General features: G+C 38.7%; 1 protein-coding gene across 1 annotated transcript in view; it reads left to right on the top strand.

Moving 5' to 3' along the window:
• Positions 1–19,396, top strand: part of CSMD1 (CUB and Sushi multiple domains 1) — a 1,960,312-nt gene that overhangs the window by 1,878,878 nt on the left and 62,038 nt on the right. Inside the window, exons 55-57 of the mRNA XM_074947791.1 lie at positions 12,319–12,507; positions 15,064–15,237; positions 18,374–18,556. Coding sequence (XP_074803892.1) covers positions 12,319–12,507; positions 15,064–15,237; positions 18,374–18,556 — 546 coding nt within the window. The remainder of the gene's footprint in view (positions 1–12,318; positions 12,508–15,063; positions 15,238–18,373; positions 18,557–19,396) is intronic.

Raw genomic sequence — 19,396 nt, 5'->3', positions numbered from 1 at the left:
CTCAGTGCTAGCCATGTTTCTTGGGGGGATGTGATAGCCACATTTTGTCATTTCAGCTTGTCATTAATCATGGCAGTTTAATGAGCATCGTTAATCTGGTGAAAGTCCTCAGATAATCCAGTTGTCAACTCAACGCCAATGGGTAAGAGCTTAGAACCAGTGACTGCTACCTCCCAGGTTGTGTCAATGCTCGAGGCGAAGCTGGAGTATTTCTCCAGGGTGCAAGTTGTGGCAGATGATATGGAGGCCCTGAGTTGCCCATGCTTCAGGACCCCCTTCTCGGCATCACCAGTAAAATCCAGAGGAGAGGAAGAACCAGTACATCTAGTACCCAATCTGCTGCAGGAGTTTCCAGAAAGATACTAAAATATCGGTAGCAGGCATAGCCTGACCTGACTCATGAAAATATTGTTACGGAAACAGCCATCTATGCCATCAAAAGCCTGCCTGTTATGACCCAACTCGATAATGAACTGACCGTCAAGGAGCTTCGCCTTGCCATAGATGGCCTCCCCAATGGAAAGGCCCCTGGAAAAGACCACATACCATCTGAGGTCATAAAATGAGGAAAATCTATTCTACTGCCCTTTCACTTGAAACAGAACTCAACATCTGCATTGGAAAAGCCACCACAGCAATGTCTAGACTGAACAACAGGGTCTGGCAAAACAACAAACACACAAAGATCTGTGTGTATCTTGCATGTGTTATCAGCACACTTTTGTATGGGAACGAGACTCTTCTACTCTCATCAGGAAAAGAGGCTCAACAGCTTTCATATGCATTGCTTTCGTCAAATCTTTGGAGTCTTCCGGAGGGACAGAGTCACCAACACTGAGGTGCTCAAATGGGCCAGCATACCCAGCATGCAAACGCTCCTCAAACAGAGATGCCTCCGCTGGCTTGGGCATATGTGCCAAATGAATGATGGGCTCATCCCAAAGGACATCCTCTAGGGTGAATTGGCATCTGGAAAAAGACCCAAAGGACACCCAAAATTTCATTTCAAGGATGTCTGCAAGCGAGACCTCAAAGAAATGGACATGGAGGTGGACAAATGGGAAGATCACACTCAAGGCTGCAGCCTTTGGAAACAAGAGCTTAACAAATGTCTCCGGAGATATGAGAGGAAGCAATCCATCTTGGCAGAGGAGAAAGGAGCTTGCAGAAGGCAGAGCCCAAAGGGTCAAAACATCACCTTTAAATGTAACAGATGTGGCAGAGATTGTCTTTCTCGAGTGGGTCTCTTCAGCCACGTTCGCAGTTGCCATAAAATCAACTGAGTAAATTATTTACCTTTCAGGGGCGCACATTCATGGTCTCTCGAGACTAAAGGATGCCTACTACTACTAAGGCAGTGTCTCCTAGAATTTGCTTTGCACTCAGAGAGTGAAATCTCTGCCTTGATTCATCACGAGTGACAACTCAAATGTGTGTTTAAAATTAGAATTCTGTTGGTGATTGATAACATTGCAGTGTTTTTCAAACAAAACATGTTTTTTTTTAAATGCAGATATCTTTTTTTTTTAAGTTTAACCATATATTCCTGTCTAGGAAAAATAAAAAAAAGAACAGGAAATGAAATACTAGGAATGATGTACTTTTTAATGAGCTTTCAACTTTTTAGCAGAAAACTGCCTAAAGGACTCTGACGCAGTCTTTTCACTTCTTTGTCCTCATGGGTTTGAAGCTACTCAGAGTGAGGTTCCAGAATCTTCAGGGCAGACTTAACCATTATTCTGCCTTTCTCAACAAGCTAAATTGAGAGTGCCAGAACTCATTTCCCATGTAATCTTTGACAGCTGTCATTGCGAGAAAGCAATCTCTTTCTACTCTCTTGCCTTGATTTACAACTGGGTCCAGGGTGAAGGGCAATCAGGGAATCTTCTGGTTTAGTTCTATGTGCCAACCAGCTCAAATTCTTTCCTAAAGCATCGCTTACTGCAGTCCTTGTTAGTCACATTAAAGTCATATATATCATTTTGGAAACATAGGTTAATTTAAATGACACTGAAGGGTAAGTTTTACAATACTTTCCATTGTACAGGATATCCTTTTTTGCATAAACTTTTGATAAGAATTCATGCATGATGCAGCAATTTTGTTGCACAGACCACATGCATAAATTATATATTCTGCATTTTACACATCACTGAGTTGGCTAGACAGATGCTGCTGATATAAGAATGAAAACACTATATCACACAGACAAAGTGATTCTTTGGGAATTTAATATATTCTTTGAATATGCCATGTTTCCAGTCTTCCCAGAGAATTAAGTGTTTCTATTCTCCCTACTCTGTTTCAGAGATAATTCAGTTAAAATTGCTTTTGAATAGCTGTAGGGCAACATATCATCTTGAAACAATAGTATTTCTGCTTAATTTCCTATTATTGGCTTGGCAGGAATAGCTGTTAACCCAAAGCTCAAACTTCAGAAAATGTATTTTATTTTATTTTTGCCATCTGAATTGTGTTGAAAATGAAATAGAAAGCATGTAGTTATGACAGATGGTTACTGCAGCAACGGATCCAGTACAAGAGTTGAACAAACTGTTAGTCATGGAAGAGTTTTGAGACAAAATTTGCCTTTGTCAGCTCACAAATCTTTCAAGAAATTGGAGCAATTTTCAAAATGTTTCAATATTTTTTCTCATTCTTTGGTTGATTATGGATAATGGTGAAACCCCTTTCAGTAAAGAGGAGGAGAGCGATAGACAGGGTAAACAATTCTTCTGGAGTTTAGAGTATTAGGAGTAAGATGGGCAATCATGTTACCTGGATTATAAACCTGGTGCTGACACTGATTTACTGTGCTGTTGTGTGAAATTATTCTTCTAATTACCTTGAACCTAAGTTCTCCAATCTGTAAAATGCTGATAGAAATATTAATCTACTCCATAACTGTAAAGTGATATATTTCTGCAAAATAAGATCAGGATGTTTATCTGCAACTGATTCACCATTGCAACCTTTCACCAATACATAGTATATTCTTTTTACAACATGCATACTAGTATATAATGAGGTTCCTATTGTTAGCACACACATAAGGGATAACCTATCCTAGAGTCCTTATTTTTAAGGGAGTTAACAGGCCTGCTCACAGAGTTAAAGTACATACATAAGTGTTCTCAGGATTGGAACCCAAGATAATCCTATTGGATCAACAAGGGGAATCTTTTCTGTTTCACTTCCGCCCGTGAGATTGATGAAAACACATGTACCACAAACAGCACTTTTTCTTAGAAGTGCTGCTTCTTCAAGTGTTCATAGCTGTGATCGAACTAAATTAGGGCTCAATCCTGCAGATACTTCAGCATTCAAATAATTTCACCCATGAGTAGTCCATGTTATGAGTTTTACTAGTTAAATGAGACTCCTCATGGCAGCAAAGGTAGTCATGTACTGAAATTATTCCAAGATCAGGTCCTTATTTTCCATATCAAATAAAAGTTTAGCAAAGTGTAAAATTCTGCTTGAAATGTTTTTATAAAGCAGTGACTATTACTATTATTGTTATTTTATTTATTTACCATTTATATTGTAGTAGCACCTAGCTGCCAGCTAGGTCAGAGCTGTATTGTGCTTGGTACTGTACAAACATAGAAAATGAGAATCCTTGGTCCAAAAAGATGACTCTTCCAAAATATGTACATATATAATAGTTGATGTTTAAAACATACAATAAAAATAAATCTTCATTTGTGTTATGGGAAAAATAAACATTAATCTGCACAGACCTGTTTTTAGCAACAAAAATGCACCATAAATTCTACAGATCCTCTTTTATAAAGGTTCACATAATCATAACCAGAAAAGTAACACATTTTATGTTTGGTTTCAATCTGATTTTCGCAGGAGTTGTCAAGAATATTTTCCTTTAACTTGGGTGCAGTTTGCAAAATATTGGCTATAAAGGTCGCTATGCTAGTTTCCTAACTGAGGGGTTCTTAACCACTAAATGTTAAGTCGGCTTGGGGACAGAGGATGTTCTTATGTATTTATTTATTTACTTACCTATTTTGTTTATTTATAAATTACTGCTATAGGCAAGTCTGCAATTGATAATTTCGTCAAAATAGTACTGCTTTTGGTAATTAGTCTACATTTTTGGTCAAACTTAATAATGTACCAAATGTTTTATTTTGTGACCTTAAGGGAGGAAAAAATCATCAAAATGTAATATTTTTGTTTTCTTTTTCATTGTATGTGCTTTGTAATGACGTTTGTATTGTGTGTTGGGCATGCAGTACAGAGATTTTTCCTACTTTATTACCACCTTGGTAAATCATTGTGAATTATTGCCCTGGTGCCCCAGCACAATGGGGCAGCTTTGTACCACTCCATCAGTGGAAGGCTGCTCTATAAGCCAGTAGAGTCCTGCCATTCGGGGAGTCCCAGAAGACAGAGTCCTTGGGTAGTAATGAAACAGGATTACACAAAGTAAAACTATTTCCCCATGCTTATTTTTCCCCCTACTGTTACTCACACCTTCTTGTCAACTGTTGGAAATGGGCCATCCTGATTATCACTACAAAAGGTACAGGAGTACTTGTGGCACCTTAGAGACTAACAAATTTATTAGAGCATAAGCTTCCGTGGGCTACAGCCCACTTCATCGGATGCATAGAATGGAACATATAGTAAGAAGACATATATATATATATATATATATATATATATATATATATATATATATATATATATATATATATATATATATACACACACATATATACAGAGAACATGAAAAGGTGGCGTAAGAGGCTAATTAATTAAGATGAGCTATTATCAGCAGGAGAAAAAAACTTTTGTAGTGATAATCAAGATGGCCCATTTAGACAGTTGACAAGAAGGTGTGAGGATACTTAACATGGGGAAATAGATTCAATATGTGTAATGACCCAGCCACTCCCAGTCTCTATTCAAACCCAGCTTAATGGTATCTAGTTTGCATATTAATTCATGTTCAGCAGTTTCTCATTGGAATCTGTTTTTGAAGCTTTTCTGTTGCAAAATTGCCACCTTTAAATCCCTTACTGAGTGGCCAGAGAGGTTGAAGTGTTCTCCTACCAGTTTTTGAATGTTATGATTCCTGATGTCAGATTTGTGTCCATTTATTCTTTTGCCTTGAGACTGTCCAGTTTGGCCAATGTACATGGCAGAGGGGCATTGCAGGCACATGATGGCATATATCACATTGATACATTTGCAGGTGAATGAGCCCCTGATGGCGTGACTAATGCGATTAGGTCCTATGATGGTGTCACTTGAATAAATATGTGGACAGAGTTGGCATCAGGCTTTGTTGCAAGGATAGGTTCCTGGGTTAGTGTTTTTGTTGTGTGGTGTGTTCCTCCTGCTGATAATAGCTCACCTTAATTGATTACTCTTGTTATAGAATATCAGGGTTGGAAGGGACCTCAGGAGGTCATCTAGTCCAACCCCCTGCTCAAAGCAGGACCAATCCCCAACTAAATTATCCCAGCCAGGGCTTTGTCAAGCCTGACCTTAAAAACCTCAAAGAAAGGAGGTTCCACCACCTCCCTAGGTAACCCATTCCAGTGCTTCACCACCCTACTAGTGAAAAAGGTTTTCCTAATATCCAACCTAAACCTCCCCCACTGCAACTTGAGACCATTACTCCTTGTTCTGTCATTTGGTACTACTGCGAACAGTCTAGATCCATCCTCTTTGGAACCCCCTTTCAGGTAGTAGAAAACAGCTATCAAATCCCCCCTCATTCTTCTCTTCCACAGACTAAACAATCCCAGTTCCCTCAGCCTCTCCTCATAAGTCATGTGTTCCAGTTCCCTAATCTCATTTGTTGCCCTCCACTGGACGCTTTCCAATTTTTTTACATCGTTCTTGTAGTGTGGGGCCCCAAACTGGACACAGTACTCCAGATGAGGCCTCACCAATGTCGAATAGAGGGGAATGATCACGTCCCTCGATCTGCTGGCAATGCCCCTACTTATACAGCCCAAAATGTCATTGGCCTTCTTGGCAACAAGAGCACACTGTTGTCTCATATCCAGCTTCTCGTCCACTGTAACCCCTCGGTCCTTTTCTGCAGAACTGCTGCCTAGCCATTCGGTCCCTAGTCTGTAGCTGTGCATTGGGTTCTTCCGTCCTAAGTGCAGGACTCTGCACTTGTCCTTGTTGAACCTCATCAGATTTCTTTTGGCCCAATCCTCCAATTTGTCTCGGTCCCTCTGTATCCTATCCCTACCCTCCAGCGTATCTACCTCTCCTCCCAGTTTAGTGTCATCTGCAAACTTGCTGAGGGTGCAATCCACGCCATCCTCCAGATCATTAATGAAGATGTTGAACAAAACCAGCCCCAGGACCGACCCTTGGGGCACTCCGCTTGATACCGGCTGCCAACTAGACATGGAGCCATTGATCACTACCCATTGAGCCCGATGATCTAGCCAGCTTTCTATCCAACTTATAGTTATAGCTGGTATGGCAACACCCATATTTTCATGTTCTCTGTGTGTGTATATATATCTCCCTACTGTATTTTCCACTGCATGCATCCGATTAAGTGGGTTTTAGCCCATGAAAGCTTATGCTCAAATAAATTTGTTAGTCTCTAAGGTGCCACAAGTACTCCTCGTTCTTTTTATTGAAATAGCGTAGTGATTTTCTATAATTCCCAGGCTGAGTAGTGGTAAAGAAAGCTATGGTGCGGGCATAACTAGGCTGCTTTAAGGACCTAGGATTGGTAAAGGTAGTTTAAAGCCTTCCTGTTAACTCCCCAATTGGAAAGTCACAATCTTTATGGAGTGACGGTTGTACATGTATATGTGTCCAGGAACTTTAAAGCCAGCTTGTATTAAAAGAATAATGTAAACAATCAAAAAAACAACAATACCCAAAACAATCCCCCCCCCCCCGCGGCACCATGCACAAATATATTTATTAAAAATAAAGAAATAAAAATAAAGACTGAGCATAACATACTGATTTCTCACAGTTTATTCTTTTTCACATAAGTTGAAATTGTGTAGAATGGCATGGAAATACCTGCTGATTTTTGTTAGACTTGATACAGTGAAACACTGACATTGTAAATGTCACAATACTGTAATTTTTAGTCTTATGGATATAAGCTGGTGAAACATCTTGTATTTTCTGTCCACTAGAGGGCAGATAATTTGTTTGCAGTAGAGTTTAAAAAACAAACAAACAAACAAACCAAACAAAACAAAACCTAAAAACCTTGTCAGCTGAAGAGTGAAAACTCAGTATAGTGTTCATTAACACAAAGGTGAAATATGGTATATATGGGATATAGAAAGCTATAACAGCAATATAAGATTTTTCCTTTCAGTCTGTGTGCCTAGCAAAGAGCATAAAACAGAATCTTATTTCAAGACTTGATACAGTGCAGTATTTGTTCCTGACTCGTACTTAAGGAACTGTAATCCAGCTGTAATAATATTAGAGTACTGTGATTGATTTTGGTTTCCATCCTAACTTTGGAAGCAATATCAGACTGATAGTAACTTGAAAAATGAATGAGGAAACAACTATATTTTTCCAACATTATTAAAACTTGTGTAGCTTTTCTCTCAAGGTGTGGCTCAAGCCTCCTTCTTGGTGCTTGTTTCCTGGAGTGCGCTACACGTGTACGCTAAGGGTGTGCTGGACATGGCACTCACAGTGAAACCTCTTGCGATGAGCATCTGGAGTTCTAGAGAGGTGGCTTCAAGAAGAAAAACAGCAACTGATCAGCAAATCAAGGGAGATGAAAGATGCAAATAGTAGAGAAGGGAGACTGCTGAGAATAAAATGAAGGGAATACAGAGATGGCAAGAAACTGAGTTTAACTGGCAGACAAGTTATATGAATTTTGTGATTTTTGCATGGGAAAAGAGTGTAAGGCCCCATCTACATTACATCTACAGTAATCTAGATATAATGGTACGGACCTTAAAGTCGACTCACATAAACTGGTTTAAATTGCACTTAAATCAATTTAAGTCAACACAGTAATCCTATTAAGATAAATTGTTTATTCATAATTTAAACTCATTTATATGTATCCATATTAGGGATTTGCCACAGTGTAACTTGATGGATTTTAGTTACCCCAGTGCAAGCTTTCTACTGCAGGGAAGTCCTAAATATACTTCAAGAAAGAAACTGATCCTGATTCAAGACTGCCTTGCTCCAGTTTTATGTTATTTTAACACTAGTGATTTCCAAGGAGTTACACTAACACATAAAATTGTTGTAACACAAATAGTGAACCAGCCCCTGCACACATGCCATCTTAAGGAATCATTAAAAGTAAGAGCTGCTGTTAATAGTAATGAATGACGTTTTGGTACTAAAATAAGCAGATAACTTTTGGGTAAAAAAGTGCTATTTTGCCATAGTAACTTTTCAGAATGTAATAATTGTAAGGATGGTTCAGTGGTCAGGGCACTAGCTTCTGACTTAGCCAGACTTAATTTCCTGCTGTGCCTCAGACTTTTTGTGTCACCTTGGGTAAATCACTTAGGACCTTTCTACACTTAAAATGGTGCAGTGATGCCACTGTACCCTTTCAGTTAAGACACTACTTATGCCAACGGGAGGGGTTCTCCCATCGGTGCAGGGACTCCACATCCGCAAGAGGCAGTAGCTAGGTCAACGGGAGAATTCTCCCATCAACCTAGTGCTGTCTACACCAGGGGTTGGGTCAGTTTACCTGCTTTACTAAGAGGTGTGGATTTTTCATACCTTTGAGGCACATAGTTATCTCTGTATCTCAGTTACCTATCTATAATAATAGGACTTCCCTATCTTACTGAGGTATTGTGAGGATAAATATATTATAGACTGAGACAGCATACATACACTACAGTGGTGGGGGCCATATGAGTGCTTAAGATAAATAGACTGGGGTATGAAGGGCCCGCCACCATGACAAGAGCCCCTCCATAATGACAAGAGAGGCAGCAGTCATGCGGGCGCTGCACTGGTCCATGAAGGTGAAGTGGAAGCTGAGTTCTTGAATGAAGCTCTCAGTTTACAGGTCAGTCTAGGTCCTATCCTCATCTATGGTCATGAACTTTGGGTAGTGACCAAAAGGAGAGATCATGGGTACAAGCGACGGAAATGAGGGTTCTCCACTGGGTGGCTGGCCTTACTCTCTGAGATAGGGTGAAGGGCTTAGCTATTTGGGAGACGCTTGGCGTAGAGCCGCTGCTACTCTGGATTGAGAGGAGCCAGTTGAGGTGGTTCGGGCACCTGATAAGGATGCCAATTGGGAGGCTTTCTTTGGAACTCTACCAGGCATGTCTCATTGGGAGGAGGCCCCAGGGCCAACTCAGGACATGCTGGAGGGATTGTATATCCCAGCTGGCCTGGGAACACTGGGGAATCCCTCAGGAGGAGGTGGACCCTGTTGCAGAGGAAAGGGAGGACTCATCTTCCCTACTCTCCATGCTGCCACTGCGACCCTCACCAGGGAAAATGCTATACGGGAAAAGGAAGAAGAAGATTTAAACATCCTTTTTTGTTTTATGGAGAAGAATGAAGTCTTTTCCCTTGGCTTGCACTAGGGTTGTTAAAAAAACCAAACCCAAACATTAAAATGATATGTGGGATACTTTTGAGAGGAGCAGCCTAAACTGTCTGCTCTCCTCTGCCCCATGTCTTTTAAAAGCTCCCCCAATACCAGCATTAAATGCACTATGAGGTTAATGGTGCCTCAGGCTGCATTACAATTTGTAGCAGAGCCCCTCCACACTGGAGAGTCCTACTTTAAGGGAGGGAATTGTTCTATGATCAGGAGAAGTTTAAGTGTAGATCACAAGATGCAGGATTTTACAAGGTACCCTACAGTAAGTGCAGAGGCGCAGGGCTTCCATATGGATGGCCCATTGTCTCCTTTGACAGCTCTCCAAGATCTGTGAGGTTTGGGGACAAAACTTCCGGTTTGTTCCATGGAACCGGAGACAAAGCGCTATGAAAGTCCCCTACCCTCTGAGTGACTGATTTAGGAAAGACTCCCCACAGCACACAGGAAGGTGTAATTTGAGTCTGGAGAATGTGAAGTTTACTCCCAAGAAAATCAGGACTCTTCACTAAACCAGGTCTATTGTATAAAGGATCCCATGCCATGTTCATCACCATAGTATCTTAGCACCACTTAATTTGATCCTACTGTGCCACATAATTACATTATTAATGCTCTAACTAGCTTTCTTTTTTAATAACCCACATGAGTAAGATGTCAATATTTCAGTAGATTACAGGCAGATTTGCTTTAGGCCTAGCATAACATTAAAATTCTGGTTTAAAAAAATAGATCAGTAAAAACAAGTATAATTCTGTTACTGTCAACCAAAAATGAAGTATTAGAATACTGCAGGTTCCTTAATGTCCAGTTACTTCCCTTCCTCACTAAATAAAATTCCTTCAAAGAGAATACTAATGAGTGAACATTTGCAAAGACTGATTGTCTGATAATAAATATATTCATGTTTTTCCTCTTTAGTAATCTCTATGATAGAATTTCACTTTTTTAAAAATGGATTGATAATAAGAAGTCCTCTTTGTGTATTCACAATTGCACATTAGTAAAATGCAAAAACTTACTACTAGAAATCACTAAGGAATCTGTTCTACTCCACATATACCAAAACAGTGGGTTATTTTACATGTAGACTAACTTGATTTTCTAAAACTTTTCCGCTGTCCTTGTTTACATCTGTGGTGAAGAGATGAGAGGAGCAGAGGATGGCATTTATAACAGCTTTTCACCACACTTGTGGTGTATGCTGCCAGAATAATAGACATCACTGTCAAGATTTTACCATGGAGATTTCAGTCTCAGCATCACGATCTTGCTTCTACCAATGGAAAAGAGCCTCTGCTATATATACAAAAGAAGGATTAGCTCAAAGAGTAAGGATTGGGGATATACATTTTAAAAAGAGAGACGTCTCCCACATAAAGTGCTGCATTTCCCAATAATCATATATTTTTCCTTCTATGTATTGATAGTGAGAAATGTATTTTCTTTTTTATTATTATAGGCTGTGTGCACATTACAGGAAAGTCAAAATGAGAAAAACGTTCTGGGCTGTTTAAATTGAAGTGTGGGTTTTAGAAATAGTTAGGTTTCATTGATTTAATATTAAAACAACATACTCAGGGCCAGATTGTGCCTAGCCCTGTGCCAGGTGCTTAAGTGAGGAGAGGAAGCAAGGAGCATTTACACCTCAGGGTCCCATGCACAGCAGATAAGCACTATTACAATCTTTGTTGTAAAGGAGCAGAAGAATGTGCAGAGTTTCTACAGCAGCACTTGTCACTCCAATGGAATGGGTTGAAGGAGTCGCTTTTGATCCTCTCTCCACCAGACTAGTAAGCAGACCTGACTCCGTATGGTGGGGGCATCTGCTGCATCCTTCCATACATAGTGTAGTAACACCCATAATTTATATGCATTGTATTCCATAAGAACCGTGCCACTGGGGAACCTTCACAGAGCTTTAGGGGGCACAGAGCTACTGTAGAGGCACAAGTCGCTGTGAAAATGGCCTTGCTTTGTCTCAGTTCTACATCAATCAAGATTGCGCTGCAGACCTCACAGATAAATTATAGGTGGTTTACAGGCTAAGAACTTGTACTGGTGGCTAGAGAAACAACAGTGTTTTGAGTAGCTGTGCAGCTAGAACCTGGAACCTCACTGGTGGAAGGGGCAGATATGGGGAACCCTTAGGCCACCACCAGCTTTTTAATGACCTGATAGGAGAATTGGAGCCCAGCAGTTTGTACTAGGTCAATGCAGAGTTGCCAACATTTGAAAATTGTTTTCATTCTCAGTTCTCCAAGGGTTACAACAAAGTTAGCTCCTTCATTGAGATGCTCCTCCTGCGGCCAGAAGCAATGCTTATAGCGCAGCTACAGGACAAAAATCAGGAAGGAACTTGCTGCAGCCTTAGAGCTCCATATGATCACCAGAGCTGCAAATTAGTCAGGGGAGTCCAAAAATTTTTCAGGGCACACACATTCTTCACAGGTCTGAAAGGCCAGCCCTGACAGACTCTTATAGAGGCTAGTTTTTTTTAGGAAAAGAATGCTTACTCTTTGGATGGTATCTCTACATCAAAAAGGGCTCGACACTTCGAAAAAAAAAAACCTAATATGTAAGGAGTCCTAAAATCAAGCCAAAATCAGAGGTCCATAACCACAGGTCCTGCTCATGAGCCATTAGTGAAGAAATGTGGAGTATTCTCTCTTGATCTGTTTTCATGTATTCATGATATTGTGTTTACAAAGTTGGTGACAAACACGTTTGTCTTGTAGTGGTGAACTGTTCTGATCCAGGCTTTGTGGAAAATGCTATTCGTCATGGGCAGCAGAATTACCCTGAAAGTTTCAAGTATGGAATCAGTGTGGTGTACCATTGTAAGAAGGGATTTTACATCTTGGGCTCATCTGCTTTGACTTGTAAGGCTAATGGCTTGTGGGATAGGTCACTACCCAAATGTTTGCGTAAGTATTCATTAAATTGAATTGACATGCTCCTCTGTCAGAAAGGGCAGAAACATCAGCTAACGCCTCACCACATGTATCTGGGAACTTTTCTTGGACTGAACTGTCTCATTTATTGAGACTCCACTAAAACTAAGATGGCTCACAACCCTTACTTGTAAAATTTAAATGTATTTTAAATCAAATGGAGCTATAATTTTAAATGCTGTCAGTCAATTTAAAAAAGACAGTTTTGCCTTTTGTTGTCCTTTTGATATCCAGAAATACCCAGGGAAAATTTGAAATTATTATATTTGTATTACATGTTATTTTGGTTAATAATCTAAAACCATTAGTGGTCATCAGAGTGCTAGGGTTTTTTTAATGAAGAATCATCCTAGTCTTTATTATCTGCTAGTGCACGTGTGGAAGGAGATGAAGGGGCAGCTTTGCACAGGATAATTTGTTTAGGAGGGAGGTTCCAATAACACCCCTTCATTTATTTATTTTCAGAAAGATTTCTGGTGAGTTCTGCTGGTTTTTATGGTCATCTTAGTGACTTTCACATCTGTAGAAATGAACAATTTAACTAGCTTTCATTTTCCTTTTGATTGGTCCCCATTCACTTTCTGACATCAGGTTTCTGAATTAGTATGACATTTAGGGGAATATGAACAGTTCACAAAAATATTTTAATTTCCATGCTCACTAAATGGTTGTATTGTTTTCACTGATGATATATTCCATGGTTTACTTTCTGTTTTATTGTACTAGCGCACACCTATATATCAACCAGTTCAGTTAATCAGATTGAACCAGATTAGCAGTCTTGTCCTGTAAAACCTGTGATTTTGTTTTCTTTCTTTCTTTCTTTCTGTCTCATTCTCCATTCCTTCCATAACCAATATGTGGGGAGTGAGGCACTCTGGGCTTGATTTTCAGAAGTACCGAGCACTCATATTTCCAGTGGAAGTAGATACAAGCTGAAGGTGCTCAGTAATTCTGAAAATCAGGTTCATTGAGATTACCAGTATTAAAGAAAAGTATAGATACTGTATGTTTAGACAGTCTTTAAAAGTAAACCACTGGCAAGAATACTTTATACACCCAAGCACACATTCGCACTTTTATCCACAACATAATGAAAATTATATACAGACCTTTGTGGCCCTACCCCACTTCTCACTGTCTATGATTCCCCCCTCAGCTACGAAAAAGATGACACCAGGGAAATTCCACAGACCAGGACAAATTTTGTTCTCTGTGCAATGGAGAGCAGAAATTGGCACTGTTTACTGTCTCTGTTGCACTATAATTCAGATCTACCCATTTTATTTTCCTGAGATACACAAATCCTTTTGAGCTGTCTATAGGACAAATCTCACATTCTGTTCTCAATTGAATGAGAGTTTTTCATTGGGGACTATAAGATTTCTCTCTTTGATATTTGAATTCTTAAGCAGATTTCCAAACACGACGAGAGAGTTTAATTCCTCAAAGGGATCATACATTGTTCCACTTTCTTACTCCAAGTATAAAACTTTTTTTTAAAAAGTGCTTGGATAGGGTTATAAACATCTAACCCAATATAGAAACATTTTTGTTAAAAATTCTCAGTTTAGCAGTAAAAATAGAAAGAGAGTATTACTTTCAGTGTAAAACAGTACTTGTGAATGACTTTTTTAAAAATTATATTTCAATTTTCCTTTACATCATGGCCATTACATGCTGTTTGATGAAAGTAGCCTTTCTTTCTTTCCCAGGTTCTCCAGAGTTGTTAGAACTTTGCTCATGATTCAACATTGTTTGATTAAATAAAATATATATATATAGAACATTTGAATTTAGTGACTGTTTACTTACATGATGTAGAATTTCCCTTCATTTCTTTTCCCTGATTGGAAGACCTAACTGTTTTAAAAAAAAATTCTAGCTATGAATTTCCTTTAATAATTAAATGAATTTTATTTCCTGATTAAACAAATCTCAACTCTTGCCTTTTTTTTAAGGAACATTTGAACAAAGAAAACTTTGCCTGTATGATTTTTTTTTCAAAACCCAAAATAAAAAGTAAATATGTGCAATTCATAATTCACCAAAATGACCATAACTATCATTCACTGCCCTCTATGAATTTCTCTGATAAAATTTCACGTGTAATTATTCATATTTTTGTACTTTTTGTCTATCTTCTACTTATTTATTAAGATTCTCCCCATCATTGTAGTATCTGATCACCTCCCATGTATTTAAAAATAGAAATAAAGATTAAAAATCTCACTGGCTTGTTTTCCTGTCTGTGGCAGATACAGTGTATCCAGTTTATAAGATTTCATGAGGGTAGGTGGGGGCTTGGATGTGGCAGAAATTACTGTGGGAAAGCTAAGTCAAATAAATGAGTTTAGAGTGTAGTTCTTGACCTTAACCTTATCAAAGACAAATAAATCAACCACAGCCACAACCCAACTATGTTTATTTTGTGTAGAGTTGACTTCATATTTAGAAGTCTGTCACAGATGTTTGTGATCTGAAAATGAACAGCCATATGATATTAATGTTTTTCTTTCCTCTTTGTAGCCATTTCTTGTGGACATCCTGGAGTTCCTGCCAATGCAGTTCTTTCAGGAGACAAATTCACATATGGATCTATAGTTCACTATTCTTGCACAGCAAGTCGAACTCTCATAGGAAATTCTACTAGAGTGTGCCAAGAAGATAGCCATTGGAGTGGAACTCTCCCTCACTGTACAGGTAGTTGTATGTACCATCTTGTGAATGTGACCTTGTAATTAAAATGATTAAAACTGTACCCAAGTAGCATTTTTTTTAACTCCGGACAAATACATTTTTTGTTCCAGCTTTATTTTGTTTCCTTGAGTATGGACTCATTTCAGTTGCAGCTCTTTATTCAAACATGCTGATACGTTTGCCCTCAGTCACTTTGTCACTATGTAGGTAGCCTTCTTCTTTGTAGTATGTTCAGTATGATGCTACATAAAATGACATCACAAAATAGTATTTACACACTTGCACAGTTCTGCTTTGCGTTTACACCTATGCTCATTTTTATTTATACACCATTTTTTGTGAACATTAAGGCTACCACACACACAACATATCTGACACAAAACCATAACAGCAAGGATACTAAATGGTAAACCACCTACGATTACATACCCTCTTCTCTTCCAGCGTCTATGCTGTGGGATTTTTTCTCAGCCAGAAGTGGGTCTTTATAGCCCCACTATGCTGTTTGGGTCATTTTACCTGATGTAATGAGGCCAAACCTGCGGTGAGAAGGTTACATTCTGATTACATTGGTAGGAAGTTTCAGTTTCTATACCTTCAGGGCCTTGCAATACGGGACCTCAAAATCGTAATATATTTTATGGATTCATAGATTCTAAGGCCAGAAGGGCCTTATGATAATCAAATCTGATTTAAAAAACAAATTAGTCTAATTAAAAAATTGTTACGGAGATAGAATTGTGTTTCCTATCTTAATACTTGAGCCAGGGAAGTTTTTTGTGGGAGAATTCCATATTTGGAGAAGAAGGAGAAAATGTATCTGTAGTGGCTTGATTTAAAAACAAAATAAAAAATACATAGACAGTGTATGTATTCTTAGTTGTACCAGAAGCCGTCTACATTAATAAGCAGTATATGGGATTTACACTCATCACTTTAATGAAAGCAGGATTGGGCCCATAACAGCTAAGACATCTGATTCATTTTATTATTGGAGGGATATGAAAAACAGTCCGAGTAGAATTCTTGAAGCCCTGTAATATGTTTCTAAGTCAGGTATGCTTTTTGTTTTGTTTTATTTTTTCTGTAACATATATGACATATACATAAAACATAATTGTGTGTTGTGATCTGTGTGTTTATTGTCACTTGGAGTCTGATCCAGCAAGATATTCAACAGGCCCTTAGCTTCTATTGAGTTCAGTGGGAATTGAGGGTGCCTAGCATCTCAATGGATCAGGTCCTTGTTTTGGATGTCTCCAAAACTCATTTGTGAGCAGTGCGACCAGGCCAAACTCATGCCAATAAAAGCATTGTAACGCATCACATTGTTGTTTATTGTGAATGACTGTATTAAGATACTCAATAGGCTTAGCTGTTACTCAAATATTTTCTTTCATTTCTAAAGTAAGAGCTCCTTAATTTACCTCAGATGGTGCCTTCTAAGTCAGATATGAATTCTGGTGTGATAAATAAAGACTCCAGATCTTTCTGCAGGCATAAAAATAATGATGGTTCTGTAAAGAAAACAGCAAGTACAGTGTTACAGACAAAATAAATAAGAAATAACAAGGCCAATTAATAACACAATAAAGGGTAGGTGAACAATGCCGTAAAAGTCCATTCAAATTTAATCCCACATGTTAGCAATATTATCTACAAGTGTAATGACAACACTGCTATGTGTACAATGTACATTCCATGCATCTATCATAGTATTGCACATGCATGCTATTTTCCACATACCACATAGCTCATGGTATGTCTCCATGCCCTCAGCAAGCCTTAAACTCAGCGCGTGAAATCCTGGGCTAAATAATGCCAATGGGAGTTTTGCCACTGACTTAAGTCAAATGATGATTTCACCCAGTGTGTGAACAGGTTCCATGATGGAACAATGAATGTTATAGAAAATAATACAGATGAAACCAAAAGGGTTCAATAGATGTTCAATTGTATTATAAAGACTCTACTTTTAATATATATATTAAGATAAAAGATAATAAAATTTTATATATATATATATATATATACACATGCAATTTTGTAGAAAATGATAATCTTGCTAAAAGTTTCTGTGAACCATCCCATTGATTTTTATGGGAGGGATATAATTTTAAATTCCAAAATGTATTGTAAAAAATCTAGCAAATTTATCATTTCCTGCTAATTTCGAAAGAACTTTTCAGTAAAGACTGAGATACTGTCTCCTGCATTTTTGGGTGCTTAATGACACTTGGCCATCAAACTTGTTTCTCACAACACAGACACAGTGTAACTTAAGCATGACTGTTGTAACTCTTGTCGTGTTTCCTTTTATTGTTTATTTTGGACCAGATTGTGGCTTTCAGACTTGGCCTACACTGAAGGGTTGATTCAGAGGTTACAAGAAGTGAAATGCTCAGGAGGTATTCTAGCTCCTCCAACAGTATTCCTTCTTGGGGCTCCTGGAGAGAACATGCGGTCGTGGCAGCTTTGCTATTTTTTGAAAGGGTGTGTGTGTCTCTTCATGTTTGACAAACTGGTTGGCTGCTGCAGTACAGCCATCACCATACACCACCCTCTTTGAAGTCTAGCATAAGTGCACTGCCTTCTCTCTCCATTGGAATTGTGATTGGCCCCTGCACAGGAGTGCAAAGTGAGGTGGGGAAGGCTCCATGTGTCCATTCCCTTCCTTGTCTACATAGGGTTAGGCACAGTCTAGTCACTAGTGGATATATAAATGGGGCTATATATATATCTCAGCTATTCTCCACTACATATGTAACCAAACCTCTCTCCAATTCTGCTGTTATCTTACTTTTATTGTTATAAATTAATAGCAGCCAAAATGTAGAACAATAAAACTGAGCAAATATAAAAAGTTATACATGCTAAAGAAATAATTGATCAACAAGATAGAATGTTTTCAATATTAATATTTGTCTTGTATCACTCATTTTTTATCACTTTGTGAGCTTTAATTAAGTCTTATCGGATTCAGATGTAGATAGAGAAATTACTTTTTTTCTTTCAATCTCCCAGACTAGAAGCAAACTGATTAATTAAAACAGAAACAAATCTAGCTGGTAGTGTAACTCTTACTATATGTACAGTGAAATATAACTTGCCAGTAATTCTACTGCATTATGTTTTACAGGAAATAGTCCTGGATATTGTGATGATCCAGGTGTACCACCTCATGGGTTGAGACTCGGGGATGAATTCAAAATAAAAAGTCTACTACGTTTCTCCTGTGAAATGGGTTATCAGCTGAGAGGATCTGCAGAACGAACATGCTTGCTTAATGGTTCTTGGTCTGGTTTACAGCCTGTTTGTGATGGTAAGTAGTGGCAGTTTCCAAAATTTATCACAACATCGAATGCCTTATTGCTAAACTATGATTCTTCCTTTAAAAAAAAATCTTACACCAATAATATACCTTTAAATTGTGCTGGAGAAATTTGATAAAAATCATCTGGCATGCAGTTACACTTTTGTTTAAACACCCAAATCCTACCAAACTGCCAAGCCTGTGGAGAGCTTAATTCACGAGGGATTTATACACCAACTACCTACTGAAAGCTGCCCTATAAATATCAGCCCAAACAGAGGCAGCAAGCTCTTTTCTATTCTCAGAGTAGACAACTGTAGAGTACCTGCTGTGAAAATGATTGCAATACCCAAAGGCACTCATCACCCCCCTCCTCCATTGCCCATACCACTCCATCTACCAGGTAGTAGATTTGACAGGAATGTCAAGAGACACATCAGAATTCATCAGGAGCCAATAGCCATCTTTGGGAGCCGCCTTGCTCATTCCATCAGGCTTAGTTTGATATCACCTTGGACAAATGTGTGTAGAACACAGCTATCCCCTTCATTTCCACACCCTCCCCATCCCATTCCTCTTCAGGGGTCTTTTCATGAGAGCCTATTACAAAAAAGTGGGCTTGTTTCTCCATCTAGAAGCAACAGAAGAGGCTTCTACTCCTGATATTTCCTTAACCTGAGGAAAAAAGGGGTTCTTTGTGCTATTCTAGACTGAAGAGACTGAACAAACACATATGTGAACCTCAGATTCAGGATGGTAATGCTTGCCTCCATCATTCCAGCCCTTCATGTTCACAACTCTCTACCTGCAAGATGCATGCTTTCATATAGCCATCCACCCAGCCTACAG

Source organism: Natator depressus, chromosome 3 (genome assembly GCF_965152275.1).
Source record: "Natator depressus isolate rNatDep1 chromosome 3, rNatDep2.hap1, whole genome shotgun sequence".
Lineage (NCBI taxonomy): Eukaryota > Metazoa > Chordata > Testudines > Cheloniidae > Natator > Natator depressus.
The sequence above is the reverse complement of the archived record's forward strand: the minus strand, read 5'-3'. Positions and strand labels throughout refer to the sequence as shown.